Raw genomic sequence first — 19,087 nt, 5'->3', positions numbered from 1 at the left:
AATTTGCTATTCCGTGAAAAAACACAACTGAACAACGTCGGGCGAACTGCTCTTAAACGACCGGCGAGCGGTTGGCTTCGGTAGTAGCCAGCTGGGGCTTTGTGATGAAAGCGTGGGCTGGGGAGGGGTTTGACGAGTGGAGGGTCAAGAACGTCAAGTGGAGGAGAGTAGATAGGGGGAGTATGGGGATGAGTGCAGGGGGACTGAGGTTGGTCAAACTTTAAGATTAAATACTGTCCTTCACACTGTGAAATTGTCTCCCGAAAAGTTTTGACGAATCGCATACTTAGAGACGAGTAAGGCTTAATAAGAACCTAAGAGAGATGCTCAGCCTACCACAGTACTAATATAATTGCTACAAATTGTGTGTGAAAGCAATCGCTCAGAAAATTTGATTCCTACTTAAAACTGTTCAAAAATCTGAGGCTTTTGATTTCTTTTATGGCTGCTTTTTTTCCAACAAAATGGGTAAACATTTTTGTCAAGTTTAACTTTCTATGCATATTCATATGACAGCAGAAATTGATTTCTAGTTGTTTAATTGCGTGATCTTTTAAACTTTTAGTCTATGAAGTTGTTTTGTAATTATACGAAGTTATTCAAGATGTTTTCTTTGCAATTGATTTTTGCAGGAGATATTCATTTTTGAGTCATAGAGTAATTAATTTTTTTAATGTGAATGAAAAAAGCTTCACAAAAGTTCTCTCTAAATTAATCTGAGCTCAATTTTCTGCATATGTTTTGCAATTAAGCAAATTGAAGATCTAGATTTCGCTTTGCCTGACTTTAAGTTTTTTTTGAAAAATGGTTTTTGCGGAAATTTTCGTGAGAAAGAAAATTGTATTGATTGTGATGTTTTTGACCTTGAGGTAGCCCAGGATCTTCATGGTAAAAAAGGAATAACTGAGGCGTAAGTTCGATTGAAATCAGTTATGTAGTGGTTGTGAATGTTTTGAAAAAAGTGATGCTCTAATTGGTGAAAAAAATTTCACTTTATTTTACGGCATCTTTCAATGATTTCTCGACCAGTGGTTTCTTATTATCGAGAGCCCTATATTACACTAGAGTACCAAAAAGCTATGTACACCACGAGTATTTTTTAAAAGCGGCAAAAATGTCAAATAATACAACAGAAAGTTGCGCTTTTACTTTTTCTAATATATGGTAGACAATTTGTGAATTTTTTTGGACAATTTTTTAAGGAAATCTGTTTTCTTAAAAATCTCTCGGTTCTCGTAATTCTTGGGTTCACATCGGGACTATTTGCGACCATTGTAGTACCTCCCGCTCCTCTTCTTTGAAGAATTTGATGACAGTTTTTGCTTTATGCAAAGAAGCATCATATTGTTGAAAATTAGGGTTTTGCAAGGTAATTTTTTCGTAATTTCAAGTGAACTAGGCCCTTTAGCTTGTATGATCATCTAACAGACAGTGTCCGCTCATCTGATGTATTGTGCCTCACGAGATAATTGATTGCTTCTGCAAACGCAAAATGTTTCCAAGAAATCTCGTTCTCCGAACACCTCATGCAATTGCTTCGCTAGAGACGCCCTAAGGTTCTTACACTTATGCTGTAGTTTGTATAGATACTGTGTACTAGCTCTTAATTTTAAGCTGAGTTGCTCTTGTTTTTTGACTATCCAAATTGGACATTATCAATCGCAACAGCGTGGCAAACAGTAAATTAACAGAGCAGATTAAACTTCTTTTCTGTGTACGCGGAGAAAATGAGAATGAAAACGCGTTTAAACAATTTTAAAATTTCAAAATTTCACGTCTTTCTTCACGCCTTAGCGCGAATCAAACGTTTTGAGCAAAAGTAACGCTTAAAACGCACAAATTGCGCTGTACGTAGATTTTTGGTACCGTAGTGTACCCTCATTTCGACCCTGGTCACTAAACTTTTGTTGAAATATAGAACTCAAAACTGGATGTAACAAAATCATAGCAAATTGAGATACAAGTTAGATTTTAAAATTTTTTGTGCAGTTATTTATTTTTAGATAATATCAATAATTTAATATGTTTTTGACAATATAATTCCATGTTGTATGTTAAAAACGCATGCGTGTGGAAACTCACAGAGGAAGTGAGTGAGGTCATGTGGCTGAAGTCACTGTTGATTGAGTTGGTGTCCCCCGCTGCCCCTCCTCCTCCCCCTTCCCCCGCTGTTGACTGGGATGGGAGGCTGGCCGTGTGCTTGGAAGTTATGATAGTGGACAGCTGCTGGATCTGCGATTCCAAGTCATTAATCTGCAACAACAAAAATTGTTGTTTACTGGTTCATTTTTGAGTTTGAGATGTTTGGTTCGTTTGGGTGCAACGCTATATAAAATTTATCTTTTGTCCTAAAGAAAATTATGTTTTGCAATAAGAGACAAGCAATCAATTTTCAACGAAAACTGCGGAAACCTATAGCGCCCGAATGAAAAACCGCCAACTCTTAGGAAATCGGGGATATATTCTGTTACTCCCGTGCTGTTTATTACTGCCAAACACAGCTGATGAGGTAATATATAGCACTTTACTATGTCAAAAACGACATGCCATCCTAGGGGTGGGGGTATTAAAAACAAAAAATGTTTAAATTTTGTTTAAAAATCGTTAATGAAATAATAGCGCAAATGAGACAATGAAATTCCTACTTGTTTCACAAAAAAGAGGGCTGTTTCCCATTATAGCCTCATCGGAATTATTACCCCCTATTATGATATAAATATGGTAAATACGGTAAATAGCGGGGGGGGAGATACCAAAAAACTCTCAAAAGACCCAAAAGAACAAAAATTTATTCTATTAACCTAGAATGTATTAACATAAGCAGTTTACTGCACGGGTTCTCCTAAAAGCTGCGCTTTTTCTTTCGCAGCCAACTGAATAGTAATTACCTGTAAGAATTGGGCTCGAAACGAACACTTTTGGTAAATTGCACAGCAATCACCAGTTTTTACAACAGGTCATTAAACCAGTGATTGAAACCTAAATTTCAACTTTCATTTTATCTGCATTCTGATATGGTAATCGGTTCTATGCCACACAAAACAGAAAGATCATAAAATTCACTCTAATGGAAATACAGAACGCAAAATGAATATATGTGGTAACATTATGAAAAAATAACAGTACAAAATAATGAAAGATGAAACGAAATGTTACATCTAACTATCTAGCTTATACGAGTGAATAGAATTTGCAAAGATACACTATTTATTCCCGTTTTTTGTTTTCTTTTCCCACTTTCGTGTGCGCGGCCCTTTGTTGTATGAACAAAAACTATTCATGTGGAAATAGACCACATTTCGCAAACAATACGTCTCAATTTTTATGGTAGAATAGACGGATGCTTCGCTTCATGTAGAGATCAAAAAGGATTCAATTCGCTACATTTTGTGGCCGACAGGACAGTTTTTTGCACCATTTCAATGATAAATATTGCACTTACATCTGTGTTCTCAATTTTGGTCGAGATGTAACAACTGTTTACATGAGCAGTTGACGTCAAAAAAAACTGGAAAATAAACAAGCATCAAGGCCACGAAAATGGAAACAAAACACTATAAATAATGCCTAACGACTTTGAACAATACAAAGAAAACATGTGTCAAAAGGGAACTTAAACAAAAAAAAATTAGAAGCTAAATGGGCGCTAACAATTTCTCTGGTTTGAGATAATAGTTTTACAAAAAAGTTCAATTGAAGCTCTCTCAAATGCTCATTTTTTACATAAAATATTTATCTGGATCAGAATATATTGTCTTGTCTTTTCTGCTCCACGTGTTCCAATTTAATTTTGCGAAAAACTTTTTTTCAAAGTAGTTGACTCTGAGAACTTCTAACTGAGATTGAAAGCCAAAAAAATGATAGGCCTACCCAATGCTAATTACAAAATCTAGTCCATTTTTGTAGTTTTAGGTTAGGCGCAAAATTCTCAAGATTATTGGATGGATTAAAAACTCACCTATAGTATTTTCTGAGTCTAATGGCTGACACAGCAATGTTGTTGCGCAAGAATTGACAAGTTCATTTTACGCTACCGTTATTAAAAAATGTTTAGTTCAACAGAATAAAAATTATATTACTTTTTTTCCTTTTGTAGAATAAGAAACTTACAAACATTGACACACCATTTAATTGTTCGTATCTTGCCACACTCGTATGCAAGCATTTCAAACAGAGCCGAGAAAATTATCGTTAATAAAAGACATTGATAAATGATTTTGGTAACACTCTTCAAGAAGCGACAAGAGTAAATTTAAGTTCAGGGTTAAGCCCTCTCTAATTGGCAGCTTTTTGATTATGAATCAAGTTTTTGTAAAACAATTTTCATTGAACTATTTTTGCCTGATTAGTTAAAGACAACCAACGGTTAAAAATTTGCGGACAAAAACTGACTTCTTTCTGAACAGTGAAATGACGCGTTAAAAAAGTGATGACGCGTCAGTGATGTTTTAATTATGAAGTTCCAATTCTGCATAATTGAAACAGGATAGAAGTGAAATTTCAGACTTTATAAAATAAATGTACTCAAAACAAAGACAAAAATTGCTCGGAGAATGAGAAATTGTGCCTACTCTTAGTAAAACTGGTTTATGCTACAAAACTTTTGATTAGTATATTTTTAGTCACATAAACGTTTCGACTCGACCTAACAGTGATGGTGGTTTTCCAGTTCTGACGAAAAATATCTGTTCGAAAAAAACTTAAAATTGTTCAAATTGAAAAAAATCATCGCCGAATAACGTTGGGCAATTTGAAGTGGGGTGGTGAAGATGTGGCATCAAACTCTAAGAAAAGCCATTCACATCATAAATTTATGTCTCCAGATTAGTTTCATGTGTTGCATACTTAAAGTCTGATAAGCCAAAGGACTCTAAGAGCACTTATTTCTTCCCCCCATCCCCCCACCCGAGTTACCTGTTCGTCCCATTGTTGAGGACGAAAAGTCACAGGGATCTGACAAAAATGGCATAAAAATGAAGACAAGACTATTATAATTGATAGAAATATAGTTTGAGAGCAATTAAATAGGTAATTGGCGAAAAAGTTGCTTCAAAGAGCCGAAAAAAATACGGAACCGTATTTACTGAGTTTTTATTTCAGAACAGGTATGCGCTCTAATTATTTTAATTAGTTGTTTTCGTTGGACTCAGCGCTAATATCAATAATTAATACCTAGTTCCAGGCCAAAATCTGACTATTTAACTACCCCCAATTTGGGCTTCACTCATGATATGCCCAGTCCAAAATGCAAATGATTGCAGATCCAAAAAACGCGGATCAATGCCATGCATTATCTCTGCATCAGCACTGATTATAACTTTTCTGAACAGGCACTACCACAATTTTTGACGCTCAGGGTAGCAAATTATTGCAATTCAAGAATTGGATTGTATTGTGGCTCTGTCTTTTTTGCAAGATGTAAAGATGGGAGGGCATTATTTCAAGGCTAAAAGGTAATTTTAAGGAGTATTTGAGCCAAAAATGATGCAATTTCTCAACATTTTCTGCAATTTTTTGAGTTTTTTTTATTAGTCCTGAATTGACGTTTGTCAAAGTTCATAAACCTTTTTTGCAAAATACAATTAATTTTAGGACAATTTAATGAGCAATATGAATTGGTACTCCAAACATGAACACAAAAAGGATACTCGTTTTTGCATTTGAAATTTTGGATTTTTTTTGAATTTTTTTTGTCTTTTTTTTGAGTTTGTCCAGCCTTCGGGGCCATAAAACCTCCTCTGGGCTTTGATAATAGGTTGCTGTTTAGTTTCTAGTTACAGTGGAATGGTTCTGAAAACTATTGTCACATACCTAGTTTATCGATTTTTAAGTGCCATTGAATTTTTTTTTCAGGTCTTGATGGTTTACTAGTAAAATTTTGGAGAAAAAAAAGTAGTTTTGCGCATTTCTTATTTCGTCATATTTCTTGTGTTCTTCGTCTTTGGTTATAAACAAAACTTTTTCAAGGCTTGGGTTAGCGGGTTTATTTAAATGGAATAACTCTGGCCATCAGGTTAAAAGCTTCAAGAGTTTTAGCAATGATTTCATTTTTGCTCCGTTTGTTTGATTAATTTAGTTTCTCAGTTTTTGAGATTGTTTTTCTTTTTGGTTGGCATTGTTCAATTAATCTGCTGGCCAGGTACAGTAGTTTAAAATTTTTCATTCAATTCTTTGGATTGTATTTCAGGACTGGTCCTGCTATATTATATTTTCAAACTTTATGAAGAAACAGAAAACATACCCGGCAGATTGCCGGAAAATAGCCGCCTTTGATTCCAATAAGCATGATTGGGATTGAAAGAATAGATATTGAAAAAAAATGTACAAAAATATTTTTTAAGTCCGATTCATTTTGATGGCATTTCGGAGTTGAACACAACGTACTTCTGTTTCTTAGAGAGAGGCTACAGGGGCTACTATCAATACCAATAAGCATTACAGATGGTAACTAAGACTTATAGGAACGACATTCAAATAGCGGGCATCTAAAATTGGGCCTTATGGGTTTATCCCCTTTCTACTTCTGACTTCAATTTTTTATACTGACTCTGTTCATTTTGAATTGCTTTGCTGAGCAACCGATGTTCAAAATCACTTTTAGCAGAATGAAGGAAGAGAGAAACTAGCCCAGAGAAGTCAAAAAGATGTCACGCAAAATGTTGAAAAAGCGGCAAAATGAGATAAAGCAAAACTTTTTTCTATTCGACGAAGTAAAAAAAACATAGCAGGACAAGTCCTGACGTAAAATTCAAAGAATTTTCATTGAATAAACAGAAAAACTAGACCTAGAATGGACTATGAGTGAATAGAGAAAACCGTTTTAAATCAGATAAAAATAAGAAAAAACCAGAATCAATGTCAAAATGCCGCACTTGAACAAAAAAAAACACTAGCGAGAAATGAAAATTTAATTCAAACAAAAAAGCTAGGTCTAGAATGAGTTGTGAAAGGATTGGGAAAATCACTTAGAAAAAAATCCGATCCAATAAAACAAAAAAACAGTAAAAATCAGAGTGAAATTGCCGCATGTGAACAAAAAACCACTACCGAGAAACCAAATTTTTGTTCAAACACCGTATTCTCACTCTAATTTAAAATAAGAGCGAAAAAATTCACGCCGCAAAACCACTCGCTTTTTGGCTCCTTTTCCGGTTTCAGCGTGACCATAATCACTACTCCAATTTGACTTCAAAAATCATGAAAATGTGTGAACAGATCTTAAAAAAAAGACAGCGCCCCAATACAATTCAAATTCTTTGAATTGTAAAAAATTCTTTGAATTGTAAAAAATAGGAGCGCTATAATAGCCGGCTGAGAGGATGAGGGCGGCTATTAACAAATATGCAGCTGGCGACACAACTTTGCACAATTGGAAATATATTTTTCGACGAACTTGACAAAAACTAGGAACAGATGTATTTGAGAAAAAAACATGAGCTGACAATTTTTTGGTTTTTTTCATCTCTTAGACATAGTTATGAATTTTTAAGTCACACAAAATTGTCCATTTTGATTTTAAAAAATCTCGGAAGACGTCCCATAGTTGCATAATCTTGTCCCTATGGCTACTTGTGATTTCCTTGAATTTCTGGAGTAAGCTCCGGTGTTATCTGTCAATTTCAAGATGACCATTACTGATTAGAAGATCTAAAATCGAAAGAACTAAAGAAAACTAAAAGAAAAATTGAACTTTCAACGAGCACAGTTTTCCATAATCCACACTGGTAAAGAAACAGGAAGTAATAAGGGGAAGATGAAATGCAACTGTAGAATGATATCACACTTCGATGAGGACATCTATATATCGCACATCATTCAGTCTACATGAGAACATGATTGAACAACTTACCAATTCGTCGTAGTAGGCTTGCTGTACGTAAAATATTTACATGTTATATAAAACATCACGCTCAGTTGACCTCGATATCAAAGTAAAATAGCATAATATTAGTTGTACAAAATTGGACCAGCAGAATAGTAAAAACAAATGAAAGTATAAGCTGGCCAGTTGCTATATTCGGGGAGTTATCAAATTAAACCAAAGCACTCTTTGAACATAAAAAGAGGTCTGGCTAATACATACGCTAGGCCAAGTTTTGACAGACTTTTTGGCAATGATTTTGTCATAGTAGAACTATCGTGAGAACTTAGTCTTCAGTTGTAAATCATTACGGGCTATAATTTTTCTCAAAATAGAGAGATCTGGTCAATAAGATTGTTTGGTTTCGCATTCATGTTTCGAAATTGCATACTTATTTGCGGTTGTTTACGTTTCATTATTGTAGTGTAATTATAAAAAAACTTATGTGTACAGTATGATCGATTTTGAGTTATCTAATTTTCACCAAAAGAGGAAAACAAACAAGGGAAAATGGAAATTGTTTGTTATATTGAAAAAAAGAAACAACGCATTCTCAAAAACGGCACATTCAGTATCACCCTATTAAAAAAAGGACTTTCTGGACTTAAAGTACTTCCTAATATGTACCAATGAACTACTGTGTAGGATTGAATAATTCTTGCGTGAAATAAATTAAAGTATCCTACTATCTGTCTCATTCACGAAAAAAACTGATTTTCGGCCCCTTTCTGAAAATCATTTTGCAACAAAGATATAATTGTTTGGTGAAAAAATCCGTAAAGCAAAGCCATTAAAAGATTGCGCTCAAGCTAAATGTTTGCCATAAAATTTTTTCAAACCAAAATCCTCAGATGAACACGTTTTCAACTAACTCTGATCTTCCAAGAGTTCATTAAACATTTGTTAACAATGTTTTATGCTATAATTAAAACTCAGAGTTAAAAACTAATAAAGAAGCTTTTACAAACGATTTAATTTTTTTCCTCAGCTTAGTTCAAGTGAAAATGCAACGCGATGAATCAGGATAATTTAGCTTGGAACCATTGCAACAATTGGCAGAGCCCATCTTCAGTCTCAGCAAAATGTCGAAAAATTGTGGAATCGTTTTTTTTCACTTTTAAAATATTTTCGTTGATTTCTATGCTAAATCAAGCAGCTTGCAATCTTTAGTTTACTTAAAAATAAATAATTTCCAGAAGCATATAAGAAAGAAGTAGAAATAAAAGTACATTCGAATTATTTTTTCGGGAAAAAATATATAGATAATTTCTTAAAACATTAGGAAACAAGTCGTAAACAACCTTTTCATCAAAAAATCTGAAAAATTTGCATTTTATCCATTATTTTCATAATAACGGTAATCCTAAAACTGTTTTTGTCAAAAATATTTTTTTCGACGTTTTTGAGTTAATTCTTCGGTGAAAATCTAAAAGCTCTAAAAACCTGTCAAGGAATGATGAAATGCTGAGGACCCTTGAACTCCTTTTCCAACTACAGTTTTCTATCTATAATTTGAGCACAAACATACTATCCCTAACAACGTGATCCATTTATGCAAAAATTTACGTATGATAAGCTGACAATATCACGCATGCCGAAGCACAGATAAATTTTCATTCAGTTAAACTCAAATCACAGAACGAGGTGAAAAGCAATAAGTTCTATTTTCAGTACTGTTATCGGTGATAGCGGAAGTTAAATTTTGATAATTAGAATTTGAAAGAATTTTTTTACTAAATCAATTTAAAATTTGTTGCTTTTGAAATGACGTTCAAAAGACTTAGCTGGTCAGTTTTTGCCCAATTTCATCCTAAGACAACAAAAACTCCCGGTTGCTGAAATTGTAAAAAAAATTGTCGAAAATACACAAAAGAACTCATTGCAACTTCCTTTCGTATTTAGCTGAGGAGGTTTATTGTGAGGGTAAAAAACCAAATTCGAAAGACGTAAAAACGATCAAATAAAAATTTGTATAAAAAATGACGCAAACAAAATTTAGGAAAATCTTCGTTTGATGAACTTTGGAAGAATTGCTCCCGAACAACTAGTAGCTCTAATCATTTCCAGCTCATTTCAGTTGGGGAGTAACTAATATATAACGGAGGATTTCAAATGACAGGGTAAAATGACAGATTTCAAAATGACTGATTTGAAAATGACAGATTTCAAATGACAGAGTCAAGGGTAAAAATCAAGGGCCTAAAAGTCAATCAAAAAGTAAAAACGATTCAACAAAAACTTTGCATCAAAAAAAAGAATAAGACGTTTACAAAAAATGCTACAAAAAAGAAAATAAACATTAATTAAACATTAGAAGAAAATAAACACAAAACACTACAAAAAAGAAAATAAACATTAAACAATCAAACAACTGGGAAAATATAATTCAATTCCAAAGATTGTTACATTGGGGCTCAATATATGCAGCCAGATAAAAGAGTCTGCTTTCAGTCGGCAAAAAATTGTGATAATTTTATCCTAATAGTTTTACAAATTTTTATATAATTTTACAATTACTGAAGACACCCGTCATTGTAATTCATCTACAATTAGAAGAAGAGTAAATATAATTACCACATTATTTTTCCGTCAAGTTGCTTGGATGAATATGTAGCGAAACAAATATCCACTGCCGATTTATCGTGGAATTTTATCGTACAGTTGAAGATATAATTACTAAAGGGTATCGGATAAAGCTAGTGAAGTAAATTCAGCGAAATTAAGTTAGTATATACGCTTAGTTAATGAATAGAATACTTAGTGTAAAATCTAGGGCTTCGAAAGATTATGCTTCGCTTTTCAATATTGGGTGCTAGATTTCCCGATAGAAAAACCGGTTTGTTGGTTGTATATTTTTTTTTGTGATAAGGTGTTCTTATTTGTTATTACCGTTATGCCGTGCCAGAAAATGGTTGTTTTTTTGTGCAAGACGGTATAGTTACTATAACAACTCTTTGGAAGATCAGGATTGGTTTCCTTTTGACGCCCTGCACAATCTAAGTTTCTATTAGAAAATTAGTGTGCAGTAGTCTTACAAGTCGAATAGTTCCATCTCACGATCTCGGCAGACCCCGGTTGAGAAAATGTTCGAATCTTAGAACTTATCTCTTATTTAACACTGACTTTATAAATGAAAAAGCTATAAAATATTGGTAAAATTACCAATTTGTCATATATAAAATTTCTATGACTAAAACTTGAAAAGTTCATAAAATGGAAGTTCAATGAGTACATCTTTCATAGAAGCCATAGAAGGAAGTTGTTCTTTTATAACTTTTTGAAGTATGGAGTCAACCTGGGAATGCATTACAAGCCGATTCTAACAATGCCAGGAACTAACCGTGCGATCACGCAGTTTGATCTCTTCCGTCAACTGATCAATCACACTCTGCATCTCCATGTTATTCTTCCTCAATCTCTCAAGTTCCTGCAGAAGATTAGACTGCGAGTAGTTCCCACCACTACTGTTCCCACTACTGTTCCCGTCATTCTGCTTAGAGGTACTTTTCACCACACCACTATAGACTTCTTTGCCGCGAGAGTGAGAAGATAACGGAAGTCGGTCTATTACGTCATCACTGTCTTGCAAGCTGATTATGTAATGCTTCTCTAAAGGTTCGTTGTCGTAGTAGTCGTCTCGGAAGTTGTGATTGGCTGTGTCTTGGAAATGGATTCGTCTCGTGTCATGAGCTGAGTGTTGGTTTGGAGATTTTGGAGATTGGCTGTTTGCTGGAGTGTTGTTGCTTGTTATAAAATGGGGCTGACTTTCGCTTCGGCTGACGGCTCTCGTTAAGTACACCTGCGTAACATACATTATAAAGAGTTGACATGTTTTCAACCAGCAGCCAGGGGCACAAAAAATATTGAAAGTAATTGTTGAAATAAAGACAATTTATATTTTAACTTATATCATACATGGCTTGTGCACCTAATAGCACGATGACAAGTCATTATTTATCAAACCGATTCCTGTACATATATAGCAACAAATGTATACATTAAGTTTTACAGGATCGAACGGAAGTCACAGCATGGAACCTGAAATAAACTGGCATGACATTTATTAAAAAATCAACAATAGAGGGCAATTAGTCTTATTTGCAAATGTTTTTCACCAATAAGTTTGCCATGGCAGCGCATTTTTGATCAAAGTAGAGTAAAGAGGCTTTTAGAAAGTTTTATGAATGACGCAGAATATCTTAAAAAAACTCAAAAAAACAACTCACCCGTTATGCAAAAATAAAAGCTATGGGCGAGATTTATTCACAATCTTGAAAATGGCGGGCTTAAACAGGACCCAGAGTTTCACTTAATTCACCGCCTTAATTATTTTCAATTTTTTTCTAGTGCTTTTTCTGTCAAACTTTATTAAATTAGCGATTTACAGTGACTTCAATTATTAGATTTTGCTAATATAAAATATAGAACCCACAAATATTTGCCAAAGATTTAACAGAAATTGCTTTACTTTGTACTACTAGACAAAAGTACAAGTTGATATTCTGAGATATGGCATTTTCTGTATGAAAAAACAACTAACGAAATTGAGTAAAAACTGAATTTTAATGGCTAGTAACATTTAAGTACGGCAAAAACAGCACGTTTGATTATCAGCAGTAAAAACAAAAAAATCAGAAAAATTTTCCTCACAGAGAAATCAAATGCAATTCAATCAAATCAAATTTTCTCAGTTTTTTGATTTAAAGGTTCTGTTAGATAAGCTGAAAAACAAATGAATAAAATTGAAAGGTGAAATTTTTTCATCAATTCATTGACCAATGTAGTTGCACCAAATTGTCATTTGTTTTGGCAGTTTTGGTTGCTCAGAAATCTTTTATGAAATTTGTCTGGACAAAGTTTGACTGCTCATTTTGCAAAACAAAAATTGCACCGTAAATTACTTCCAATGTTATAAAAATCAACCGTTTTTTGGATGCTCCTATTTTTAACCCAGGTTTCACAATATATTTTATTTGATAATAGATAAACTATAACAATTATATAGACCTTTAACAAAAAAAAATATTCTGAAAAACTGCATCAAAATGTTGTCTTTCGATGGAAACCGTAATTTAGTTGGCAAACATTTTAAACGTTGCTTTTCTCTTTGCTTGACTTCACAAAATAACTAGTTGAGTTATCATTGTCTGTTTCGGATGAAAAATTTTAATAAAAGAGTTTGTAAAAAAATTATTTAAGTTAAATTGATATCAAAAACTCACTGCAAAAATAGGCAGACTTGATTTTTTAGTTGTTGTAGTTTACACAATCAATTATTAGGATGTTTAATAACAGGGAATTTTTTGAAAACCAGAAAACACTTATTTTGTTTTGAAGAAAAGCTGATAGTTGAACTGTGGCCAAAATATTACCAACTTATGGAATGCTATAAAAATACCATATGTTAGTGTCGTGAAAAACCTCATATTTTTTTTTTACTTTTGGAAAATAAATTAACAATGATTTTTCTCGTGCATTCATTCTATCGCATGCACTTCCTACATTGTCCGCATTTTTAATTCAAGCTTGCACATTTTGGTGTTAAACCTGATTTCCCATTATTTCCAATTCTTCCTAAGGTTACATTTCTAAACAATAAAAAAAATTTGATGATGCTGGCAAATAATTTCATTAACACAAATTAGTTATTTTAAAGACAACAAATTTCGAACAAACGTTCAAACCCTTTTGTTTACAATTGCTTAAAAAAGTTTAAATGCAATAAAATAGAAACGATAGCACATATAAGAGTTGATTCAAAAGCTGGTCGTTAGAAAAATGTGCAAACAAAAAATGTGTTGCGGCAATCGATATCAAAGTATGCTACGAAGTGTCAAACACCTTGATTCTTTTCTAGTTAGGAGCACTAGTGAACAGCATTAAACGAATCTTTTAGTTGATAAAATTGGGGTACAAATATTGTTTTTGAAAACATTAATGTCCGATGGATTTTGGCACCCATTTTAAAACGTTTCCATGGGTTCTTTGGAGGAATAAACGAAACAGTTCGACATAGTCGCTGAATTGCAGCGGTCATATGTTTCATGTAAAACATAAAAGAAAACAAACTATTCCTTTCGTTGAAGTAAGTTGAATAAAAAAATCAATTTATTTTCTTTCACCGTCGGACTTACACAAAATTTGAATTAAAAAATGTATTAGAAGGTCTTTTTTGAATTATGCGTTTTACTTTGGCTATCATAAGCCATTTAAGAAATAGTTTTGAGTCATTTGACGCAATAGTGTTATAAAAGAAGTGAATTGTTGCACATTGGCATGCCTCCAGATTAAGAGGATAAAATTTGAAAACCTTAAATCAATCAAGATGATTGTAATTCGACAAAAAGCGGGAAGACCGAAAAGAACAAAAACAACCAAAGACGATCAAACGCATTGTAGAGAACAAAGGGAAAGGAATCTCATCTGTTCAAAAATTCAAATTCTCCCACAAGAAATATGGATTTCTATACCCGGACTGAACTGCAAGCCAGGATCAGTACTAGGCCAGTCTAAATGCAAGTCTTCTTGCACATATCAGCACTGTGCTTGTCTGCAATTCTGACAAGTCTTTGCCAAGACTTGGAGTACAGTTTCAAGTTGATTACCAAGTCAAAACTAACTATTCAAAAAATTTTGTGTGTAAAATTTCGAATTCCAAAGAATTTTGCAACGTACTACGATTTGGACGTTTTTATAGGCCATTTCTGCATTTCTGACGTTTTTTCGGCTATGTTTGACGTTTGTTGGACGTTCTTGTTGACCATTTCTGACGTTTTTTCAGCTATTTTTGACGTTTATTGGACCTATTTTGGACGTTTTTGTCGGCCATTTCTGACGTTTTTTTTCGGCCATTTTTGACGTTTGTTGGAACTATTTTGGACGTGTTTTTCGTCCATTTCTGACGTTTTTTTTCGGATATTTTTAACGTTTGTTGGACCTATTTTGGACGTTTTTTCGGCCATTTTTGACGCGTTTTAGACGTGCCAACTCTTGGCCAAGACTTGCATTTAGACGTGAACGTCTTGGCCAAGACTTGCATTTAGACGTGCACATCTTGGCCAAGACTTGCATTTAGACTAGCACGTCTTGGCCAAGACTTACACTTATACTGACAAGTGTAATAAGTGACATGATCATAGCTCTGAATCACTACTGATATAAGACTTGCAATCTGACGTGCCCAGTACTGATATTGACTTACCGCTCAGTCCGGGTACGATTGTGACTCTCTTCAGCAAAGCCGAGATTAGAAGCCGAAAAACCACATAAAATGAATAATATTCTAAGCAGTAATGAGAACCAATCTAGGTAGTAAAAACATTATTTCTTACTATTAACAGTTGTATTTGTGTTTTGATACACAATGTGCACCGAAACAAATTTTTGACATATCAAAATCAAACACACATCCAAATTTGTTGAACAAAAAAGCTTGGGACTATGCAATCTGCCATCTCTTACTTAATTGTCAAAGTTAGTTTTATGCTGCCTCAAACGTAAATATTTAAAAATCAATGTACAAGGGACGCTTGGGCATATGAAAAGTATGTCAGATAATTGGCAAAGGGTGAAAAGAACTAGGAAAAAAGAATATGAATTAGAAACCAAATGTTTTTATATTAATTTTCAGATCTACCCTTTTTCTTGAAAAACTCTGACAAGAGTTTCGTGCAATTTTTGAAAAACGCAGAAAGGAATTGGTCAGCTTGATTTCAATAAAATTGCACAAAAGTTATCGCCAATAGTTGCAAAAATTAAAAAAGTGAATATGTGCAAAATAAACACTGTGCAGTGCTTTTCATTCTTTTGAATTGTGCTGCAACAACTGGTAAAACAATTTAATAGTCTATAGAGTTGTAAGAGTAGACCAAAGGCTCTGTGAATCTTTTCTAAGTCATGGAAAAAAGTTACAACGAAATTTTCAATACAGCCTTAGCGGATGGTTTACATTTACAGAAAAGGGCTTGATTACCGTTTATATTTCTTGATTTAGTAGTGAGGGACAAGCAATTGTGATGAAGTTCATAGAAAAAAATAGCATTTACGAACCAAGTTCAAAATAATGATAACTTTGAACAAAACCAATAGACTGAACTTTTTTCTGTTTTTTGTTTAATTTTCGATTGGCAACAATGACTAAAGATTAAGCAGCTTTTTGAAGAAATGTAATGGTTATATACAGTTAGCAAAAACATAGAACATAAAACTATAACTAAGCTTGATAAAAATTTTAAGGATCCCACCGCAAAGTTAACAAAAATAGAAATTTTTAAGTAAACGGTCCAGGTAAGATAAACAATTTCCATTGCCAATTGAAATTAACACGAAACAGAACCGACTAAAATTTAGTGGCCTTTCAAAAAAGAGTCAAAAATCCTTCATTCATAGACGCGACATAAAAAGTTACTGTAGTTCAGGTGATAAAGATTTTAAAACATTAAGCAGCTTCTAAAATTTATTAAAAATCCGATATTGCAAAAAACTCCCAAAAAATAAAATATAAAATCCTCAAAACTTAATGTCCCAAGAGAGTCAAACTTTATTTAAGTTACGTTCGCTTAAGCAGGTTAATTGGGTTGCTCTTTTTGTTCCAACTTTATTTTAAAAAAATAGAGGAAAAAAATTGCGAGGCTGGCTTTTTTCTTCAATCAATTCTTCACTTTTTGTTTACGCACCGTAGAGAAACAAAAATGCATATTTTCAGCCTCCAGAATCTAGTTTTCATTTATTTAAATATTTATCAATAAAGAAAGAAGAAGGGGGTATCTGTAAAATTTCGAAGAAAATATAAAAAAGGAAAAAAGAATTTTGCTTGCAGGGTGGGTGGGGAACATTGCTCAGAGTGGACAGGTCACCGCTGAAACATAAGATAAAAACAAACAAATAAAACTGTGGTGACAATAGTTAAGTTAAATGGAGATTTGCAACCAGAAATTCCCTTAGTTTGAAGACCAAAAGAACAATTTCAACTATTAAATCTAAAATTACAAAAAAAACAATTTTGTTTTTTTTTTTCAAAAAATTTTGGTTTCAAAAAACTTTTTAACCGTCTCTATGTATTGTCCTGGTTACAAAATCTAACTCAAACTCTCTTTTTTGCGTCAAAAAATTTTATGGGAAACCGAAGACTTACGTCAGTTTAGAGTTCTCAAAATAGTAAAAGTAAATAATGAAAATACAATCTAAAATGAGAAAAATGTACTCCTTTCTAAATTGCAGAGCTGTTTTATAAACAGCTCTTCTTATTTCAAAAACCAGCCAAATCTGTATTTTCAAACGCTTGGAGTTGTTAAAATACAAATTTATGAAATCAACATTAATATTTTTTTTCTAAATGGACAATTTTATGAAATGATCATCAATTCATCCAAAATCAATACTGAAAGGTAGAATTTGAATCATTTTTTTAAATCGTTTTTGTATTCTTTAAATTGTTAAATTAGATCGTTCGGAAAAAAATTTCTAGACTAAGGAATTACAGACAATTTTGAGTGTTATAGTGTTTATGGATTGTCCGTTTTAAAAAAATTAGTACGAACGTTTGTTTTTATTTGAAATGTACATGAAATATTTTTTTACTGCCTTGTACTATGAAAGTGCTCTGCTAACTAAGCTTTTCCAGTTTTTGAGCATTTCTGTAAAAAGCCAAACAAAATTATTCTGTGATTGTAAAACTGCACTGTTGAAGAGCTCAAATTTATTTAGAAAAAGGAATTGTCTTTTCTTTTCAGTTCTTGTAAAAATTTTACAAATTTGCTTTTTTTAGAAAAATATTTAATACTTCAGATGGTTAAAGGGCCAAAACGTGAATTTCACTGATAGTCAACACTCCTCAACGACATATTTGAGAGTCTTTAAGGAAAGATTGTAGCGTTACTTCACATGTACGTAAATTTAGATACAGAGCGCAGAACAATAAATATTTGCTACAAATTGCAATTTTAGCTGATTGTAAAAAAATATCAAAGAAGACATAAATTTTGAAAACATAAAATTTTTTTTCAAATTTAGTTTCAACATTAAGATTAACAATACAATTGCCTCAAGAAGTCCACACCTAAAATTTTGTTTGGTTCCGAGGTCTGTATTTTTGCGCTACTCTCTCTCTATCTCACACAAACACACTGTGTGTGTGTGTGTGTGTGTGTGTGTGTGTGTGTGTGTGCGCGCGCTTTATAGCATGTGTCTGCGAGTATGAAAAGTGTGTTATATAAATAAGTATGCGGGAGATGGAGAGAGTTAGTGCGGTGGAGGTAGCTCCTTTAAATCTTAGTTCCAAATGAAGGTAGATTGCAAAAACGGTCAGAACCCATGAAAAAATTAAATAAAAACGTAATATTTGCCACAAAATGAGGCAGTAGGTAAATATCATACCAAAACTCCGTTTTCAGGTCTCGTTGAAAACAAGTGTGCAAAATTTCGAACATCAATTCGAAAATCAAATCAAGAAAAATAAAAAAAGTTAACATGTTTAAAAAAATTTATTGCAAGTTTTAATATCAATTTCAAAATTAACGATACCATAAAATCCAGAAGTCCACATCTAGTGTTTTTATAGAAACAATCAAGACAAAAAAGAATGCTCATAAACCCTTAAAAAGGACCAGATGTCAAAAAGACAAAAGGAAAAATTTAATGTTTTTTGGTGTCTGTGTTTGTATTTGTGTTTTTGCAAGTGTGTGTTCGTGTTCTGCGCGTGTTTGCATGTTTATGCGTGTTTGTAGTGTTTGTGGTATGTGCGTGCAATAGAAAAAGAGAAAGAAAGAGAAAGCTAGTCTGAGGGATTTGGTTCCTTTAAATCTTAGTTACAAGTATAGGTTTAATCGCAAAAACTGACTGTAGTTGAGAAATATAGAACACATTATTTAAAATTTTCAATACAATGCAGCTTCAAATAAGGGCAAAACCTAAACTCGGTTTTGTTTTAAAATTCGTGGATAACACGTCTGCGAATGTTTTTTAAACATTTTTATTCACTTATTCTCAGGAAAATTAAAGTTATTGAAATTATGAAAACAATTGTCTCAAAAGTCTACATTTATTTTTTAAAGAAAAACAGACAAAAAATACAGAAGACCTAAGTGAACACTGACAAACTGTGAGCAGGCACCAACTGCCAAAAGTAGAATTTTTAAAAAGTTTTTTGGTGTTGGTGTTTTTTGGGTAATGTGTGGTGTTTTTTGATTTGTATGGTTTCCAGTGTCTGCGTGTTTCACGTTGCACTAC

The 19,087-nt window shown here is 33.1% G+C and overlaps 1 protein-coding gene across 4 annotated transcripts in view; it reads right to left on the bottom strand.

Annotated features, from left to right (window-relative positions):
• The window catches only part of LOC142337647 (uncharacterized), a 56,098-nt gene that overhangs the window by 9,082 nt on the left and 27,929 nt on the right, over positions 1-19,087 (bottom strand). For 3 of the 4 annotated variants that reach the window (XM_075387036.1, XM_075387035.1, XM_075387034.1), the window contains exons 5-7: positions 11,202-11,660; positions 7,850-7,870; positions 2,083-2,253 (exon numbers count right to left, since the gene is read on the bottom strand). In XM_075387036.1, coding sequence (XP_075243151.1) covers positions 2,083-2,253; positions 7,850-7,870; positions 11,202-11,660 — 651 coding nt within the window. The remainder of the gene's footprint in view (positions 1-2,082; positions 2,254-7,849; positions 7,871-11,201; positions 11,661-19,087) is intronic. The other variant, XM_075387037.1, reaches the window with a different exon arrangement.

The sequence above is a fragment of the Convolutriloba macropyga genome, chromosome 4 (assembly GCF_964194025.1).
Source record: "Convolutriloba macropyga chromosome 4, txConMacr16.3, whole genome shotgun sequence".
In the NCBI taxonomy this organism is placed as follows: Eukaryota; Metazoa; Xenacoelomorpha; order Acoela; family Convolutidae; genus Convolutriloba; species Convolutriloba macropyga.
This window is presented reverse-complemented; position numbering and strand designations above follow the sequence as displayed.